The 6,835-nt window shown below is 44.3% G+C and overlaps 1 protein-coding gene across 1 annotated transcript in view; it reads left to right on the forward strand.

Annotated features, from left to right (window-relative positions):
• Positions 1 to 5,266: 5,266 nt before the first annotated feature.
• The window catches only part of Fhit (fragile histidine triad diadenosine triphosphatase), a 922,623-nt gene continuing 921,054 nt past the window's right edge, over positions 5,267 to 6,835 (forward strand). The window contains exons 1-2 of the mRNA XM_008827509.3: positions 5,267 to 5,320; positions 5,438 to 5,527. Coding sequence (XP_008825731.2) covers positions 5,319 to 5,320; positions 5,438 to 5,527 — 92 coding nt within the window. The 5' untranslated portion in view covers positions 5,267 to 5,318. The remainder of the gene's footprint in view (positions 5,321 to 5,437; positions 5,528 to 6,835) is intronic.

Consider the following 6,835-nt stretch of genomic DNA (forward strand, 5'->3'; position numbering starts at 1 on the left):
AAAAAAAAAAAAAAGAATGGATCAGGGCTGGGGAAATGACTCAGCATTGAGAGTGCTTACTGCACAAGTATGAGGCCCTGAGTTTGAATCCATGTGAAAAACCAGGTGTGTGTGACTTATCTGACTTATCTGTAAGCTCAGCACTGTGGTAGGCAGAGGTAGGAGGATTGCTGGAGTTTGCTGGCTGGGAGCCTCCTTTCAGTGAGAGACCCTATCACAGAGGAATAAGTCCTCATCTTGCCTCTCTATGTGCTCACACAAGTGTGTGCAAATATCATGCATGTACACCACACACACACACACACACACACACACGAAAAATATATGCAGATAATTTATGGAAAATACAGTCTTTGGTTCCATCATAAACTATTAAGCTGAATAACAAAAGGGCAGAGAACGTAAATAATCGTCAATTGGAGACTTCAAAGAAATAGGGGTTCTCTGTCCCTTTCTGAATATCCACATATCTGTTTCCCATGCTTATGTTCCAAAGTAAATTTGGCAGATAGGTTGGTCGTTTTCACTGTTTTCCCCTAAGTGCTTGATGCTGAGCTGGGCCTCTTTGAATTAAGCTCACTCAGCCTTGGGTCTTTGGGAGTTGAAAGCGATCCTTTAACCTTTGAAGAGATAGCTAAGAAACTGGAATCACCTGGAATTACTGATGCAACTGAATTATGTTATCTAAAATCAGGAAGTGAGAACAGAAGATTGAAGTGCGTTTTCACAGCAGCTAATGAGGCATCTAATGATTCAAATGTTGCTCTGAGACTTACCTCATTAAGGCAGCATCTTGCTTTCATAAATGTCCTAGGGTAGCTGGACAATTATATATACTCATTTAATTGAAAGTAGTAATAAAGATCACCAACCAAAATCAAATATTCAAGAACGTCTCTTAGTGATGATGTCTTCTAAGTGTGCAAATAAATTTCTTATGAATACATGAGTGAGGTGGACTATGCCTTTTCTTCTTACAAATCCGATTTTTGAATAATCTGAAAGCAGGTTCTGCCATCAAATTAAATGCACCACTAACTACACTTTCATCAAGGGATTTATTACCAGCTATCTTATTTGGTGTAGTCATATTAAACATAACACTGCAGCTTCCAGCTGAATACTTGTAAGTTAGTTATTTAATGGGCATTCTTAGGTTTTTAATTGTCCCTGCTATTTTTGGCCCCCAAGTAAGCACAGGACAGGGCACAAATTTGAAAGAGTATGAATTAAGGGGAGGGGAATCTGGGTGCTTTCTAGATACCTGAGAAGCTTGTATACTTGAACTTTCAAACAGCTGCTGGAATGTCTCTATTCAAATTGAACTGTGAGAGCTTGTTCCCCAGCAGTGAGTGTTCAGTAGTCCGAATCTTGGTATGCCAAACTCTGTAGTTCTGATAGGGTTACACCCAATGAGTACTTGGTGAGTCAATGAATTGGATAGTCAATCTGTGAGCTGATATTACTCCTCCTCTTTTATTATTATTATTATTTTTTTGACAGGGTCTCCCTAGTCCCAGCCCACATGGTCCACTTTGTGGACCAGGCTGGCCTCATCTCACAGAGATCCACCTGCCTCTGCCTCCCCAGGGCTGGGATTAAAGGTGGGCCACCACGCTGGGCATTCGCTTCCCCATTCTATTCCTTCTTCTTTTCTTCCTTATTTTTAAAGACAGTGTAGACATCTAGTTTGAGATAAGGGACTACAAGTCGAATTAGTTATCTGTGACACTAGATGAAACCTGGGGGTGTGTGTGGGGATTAAGCACAGTATCTGCGAGTGAATACAAATATGTAATTAGACCTAGAAGCCATAGGGAATGAGAAGTAAGTAGGTTTTACAAACTCTCCAAACTGCCTGGTAAATGTGTATTAATAGAATTGTCCCTAGAGTGATGGTTTTTATCAGCCACTGTCTCTGTTAGTAGAAAGCCCTTTTCCCGTTACTTTTCTATTTTAAATCTATCCCCTGCCCGGGCTGATTGAACCTTTCTCAAATGTGCCAGGCAGAGGCTCTCACCTGCCTCTCAGCTTGCAAATAATAACGTCTTCACATTTTTATGGCCTTTTCCAAAATAGGGACCTTTCATTTATACTTCACTCTCCACAGAAAGAAATTGATTAACGTCACAGAACCGTGTTTCACCAGAGCCCTTTTGAAACGAAAAGCAGCTTTTTTTTTTTTTTTTTAATGTGGTAAGAGAACAGATTGTCTAAGATTTCCTTATGCTCCAAGGACTCGGGGGCAAAGAACTATTTTATCATTACATGTTATTGAATCCTAAGGAATGATCAGGTTTTGTTTCTTGCCTTTTGCTTGTGTTTTTCCCTAGAGCATCCCAGGCACAGTATCCCTGGTGCTTGGCAACCACAGTGCTCTCTCTGGGACCCTTTAGCATTGCTTCCTCCTGGTTTTTCATATTTCCCATCTCCCTGGCTTTTTGCCTTAGGACATTTTCTGTACCTTGCTTTCTACTTCTTATATATATTTTTAATTTTAGTTTTACCAATCATACCTTTTTTCATAACTTTTACTGAAGTTGTCCTTTGACATTTTCATGCATGTATAAAGTACATTCTGATTACTGTCACCCTCCACCCCCTGTAACCTCTTCCTACCCCCCCCCATCTTCCCCTACAAGTCCTTTTCCCACCTTTATGACCTGTTTTTGCTTGATTTTGGAGACCCATGGAGTTTAACCAATATCTTCTGTGTGAACATAGGTTTGGAACCATCCGCTGGAGACCGGCAGGCTCCTCAGTGGGTACGCAACTGAAGCCAGGGGCTTTTGCTCCCTAGAACCCATCAGTAGCCTGTTCAGCAGGGAGGGGAGAGGCCGGGTCAGGCCTTCCCCAGTCCTTGACTGATTGGTGATAGGCTTTCCTTGTGTAAGGCCAAATGCAGTCACACTCCTAATTTCCAATAGTACACTTGCCTATTTTTGCAGTAATTCTTTTTTGTTTGTTTTGTTTTCCAAAGCCCTTTTCATTGGTTTCCCACCAGCCCTTGTTTGTTCCCTTGACTTTTCTTGTCCATTCAAATCCTGAAGGATTTTTCAACCATCAAGTACAGATCCTGTTTTGTAGTTTATAGGTGCAGCATGATTTTGTGTCTCTTTTTTTAAAAAAAATTATTTAAAAAAATTTTATGTGTTTGAGTGTATTGCCTGCATGTATGTAAGTGTACCCATGTCATGCAATGCTCATGGAGGTCAGAAGAGGGCGTCTGATCCCCTGAAACTGAAATTATGAATGGTTGTTAGCCACCATGTGGGTACTGGGAATGGAACCTGGGTCCTTTGCAAAAGCATCCAGTGCTTTTAACTGCTAAGCCATCTCTCCAGCCCCATGTTTTTGCATCTCTTTAAGAATTACCATCATTGGGTAAACCTGTTTCTGTAGTCTCCCATGAGTTTCTCTGCTACCAGGTTCAGCCCCTTGCAGCCTTCCAAGACATCATAACCAGGTGGACTATTCCTTGTGTACCCCTCTCTGATGTTTATGGGGAAAAAACCAAGAGTCTTGTTTGCTATGGAAAGTCTTTGGCAGCTGATGTCAGTCCACAGTTCTGATTCTCCATCTCAGCACATGCTGAAGCTACATACACCCCTCCATTAGCCCCACCCTCTCCTCCCTCCTGTTTCTGTGTCAGTGCACATCTGATTCATATTCACTGCCTAAGTAGCCCACTGTCTACCTTCTTAGGCAATTCCTGGGGACCTTTCCTCCTCCACTTATTCTAACACCTGTTGCCTACTAACCTTGCAGCATGTTTTATGTACTAAAAGGTAAAGGCTGAGATTTTCAGATTTGTGCTCTCGTTTGCTGCTCTTCATCCCTTCAAACGTTCTTCTCTATCCTCTGTTCTTGGAGGTATCCAGATGAGACAGAGGAGCAGTGTTCCAACCTCAAGAAGCTCACCATCAGCTGGGGAGACAGGCACATAAATGAGGGGGGCACGGCATGAAGAGGGACAGAAAACACAGAGGAAGACACTCCCTCTATCTGGGAGGAGGGAGTCTGGGAAGACAAAATATTTTTACCAGGCTGCTTAGCAGAAAAGAAACAAGCAAGAGACACTGGTGAAATGAGCCAACCATGGAGCTTTGTTTTAAGCTCCAGGACAGTGTTGGTGGTGTCCAGAGTCACACTTAAGAAAGCCCCTGACTTCAAAGTGATAAAGTAGACCATGACATAGTCTAACCAGAGACTGCTGTCCAAGCCTGGGCTCTTCTCAATTGTGAAGCTGCTGCCAGCTGGACACCACAGTGTATGCTTTTCAGCTGTGGCTGACGGCAGGTCCCAACTAGTCCCTAATGGCAGGTGGCATTCAGATGATGCTGGTTGAACTTGTAACTCAAGGGAGCTGAGATTCCCTTTTGGGGGTTCTTAGTCTTAATAAAGGAATTTAGAAATGGGCTCAACAGGAACCTTGTGGGCAGTTTTATTAGACTTTAGAGAAAAGCAACAGGGCAGGCAAGCTGTCCATTTAGGCAGCTCAGAGGAAGGGAGATGAAGACAGACGAAGAGAGAAAGTCATGCTGTTTGCAATGGAAGTGGATGAGCGTCCACGTGGCGAAAGGAGAGGCGGCTTCAGAGAAAGAGTGAGAAAGCACAGAGAGCCAGGAAAAGCATGCTTGGCCTTTGGCTAGTACCTGAAAAAAAGGGATTAAAAAGTAAAAGAAAAATTATGCTTTCCTGAGACCTGACTCAGGAAGGTGGGCAGACCAGCCCCTTAGCGCTCTTGGCAAGCAGAGCCAAGAAGAAAAATACACACTATCTCATTAAGTAGATGATAATACCTCAATCTCCTTTAGGCTAGGGATAGAGAGAGAACTTAGAACAAAGACCAGATACCTTCACATTTTCTTAGTAATTTGAATTTCCAAGGAATGACAAAGCCAAAGTTCCCTGTCCTACCTTTCAGTGAAGGGGTGTGGGGGGCGAGGTCCAAAACACCTGTAGCCCTAGGCTTTGGTGGCAAGCTTTTGAAGCCACAGTATTTTTCTGAGCTGTGCTCTAAATCAGTAGCTAGAGCTAGAATAAAAGAGAAGATGAGAGAGATGGAATGATGAATCAAGGCTCGGTGAGCTACACTACAAGCTTTTATGTGTGTAGCCTTACTGAAGTGACTTCTGTTTCTCTGCAGACAAGGGAGAAGCCAGAGGCTGCAGAGCTGGAAGGGGCGGTCTGGAAAGGCTGGCTCCCAAGCGCCAGGCTCTGCTTAGCTCCCCCGGTGGCTGGGATATAGTTTAATTGGGAAGAACACACTGAAAAGTACCCATCCTAAATAAGCACACAGTGAATTCCCACCAGAAATGTGAGCGTCTTTGTTTTTATCTGCAGAGGGAGAAAGGTCAGGATCCTCCAGAAGGGCTTTGCCCAGCCCCCACTCCAGCCTTTAATTGAGGTAACGTTTGTTCTCACTTCCTGAAAGGCACAGCTGCGCTTCCTGCCGGTGTAGTCTCCCCTACTTCCTCCGGCGTCTCGGAATCCCGTTGCTCTGTCCTCTGCGTGGGAAACGCAGGTACCATTTGTTCCTGAGGGAACAAAAGTCCACTCTGGAGGCTGCTGGGAGGGACACAGTGTTGGAGGCAAACTTTGCCAGCAATTGCAACTCTCCTTCGTGTGTTTATAATGGAGATTTAGTTTGGGTACGGGAGACCGGGAGCAAAAGTGCATTTGTGAGCCGTGTATCTGCTTCTCAGCAGAGATGAGTGAGTTACTTCTGCAGAGGAAGCAAAGCACCGACGGGGTTTGCCACAAACGTCCCTGGGACCTCCCCCGGGGCATTGCATCAGAGGAAAAACCCACGTAATGCCGGACAGCTAACCCTGGAAGCCTTGTGACTTGGCTTCCGGTTGCCTGTCAGTAGTGAGGGACAGTGACACAGCTCCACGCTGGTAGGTTCAAGCGCCTGAAGCGTTCCTCCCATCTTTAGGGACCTCACTGCAGGCCAAACAGGAATTCGTGGCTTCAAGTCAGAAAAATTTTAGGACGAGCTAATACGAAGAAGAGATGAAATTTTTTTTATTAAGGATACATTTAAAAAATATTATTATTTAAATTTCTGTTGTTTGTGTTTGTGCAGCAGCAGAATCTAATCCCCTGGAGCTGGACTTACAGGTAGATGTGCGTCCTGGGTACAGACTCATTAAGGCCGAGTTGCAATTATCTTAGAATAATACCGTTTTGGTGGCTCTCACGTTACATCTTAAAAGATCACTAAGACTCTAAGAAACCTTTTCTTGGGCTGGAGAGATGGCTCAGTAGTTAGGAGCACACACTGTTCTTGCAGAGGACCGAGTTCAGTAGTTAGCACTCACATCAAATGGCCCACACCCCGTAACTCACAGTGCATGCCCCTTCCCCAACTTATAAGATTAATTTTTTTTTAAAAGAAACCTTTTTTTCCTCACTTTCCTCTTATGAGACTGATTATAGGCATCTCTAGAGGTGGATTGGCTGGAATTACAGACTAGTAAGGTAAAAACGAGGCCCATTATTGTTGAGCGAGCGCTTTAGCACACGCCCTGTCCCTTAAGTGGAGTTCCTAGTGAGATTCCTAGGAAAATGCAGGTTTACGGAGGGGAAAGGGAAAAGGCTCTACGCAGTTCTCGGTGCTTTGCTGGGGACTGGCTTCAGCAGACTCCTGACTCTTTTCCCTTCTCCTGTCACTATGATTTCCTGTCTTTCTCTCCTGCCATCTGGAGCTCTGTGCAAGTGGCATACCTTCCCTCAGGCCAAGCTTCACTGTCCAGAAGTCAGGCAGTTCTGGTGAAGAATTTGAACTTCGGATAGACCTGAGTGTGTGTCCTGGGCCTGGCACTCCGTA

This window comes from Nannospalax galili, unplaced genomic scaffold (genome assembly GCF_000622305.1).
Source record: "Nannospalax galili isolate Female #2095 unplaced genomic scaffold, S.galili_v1.0 scaffold91, whole genome shotgun sequence".
Lineage (NCBI taxonomy): Eukaryota > Metazoa > Chordata > Mammalia > Rodentia > Spalacidae > Nannospalax > Nannospalax galili.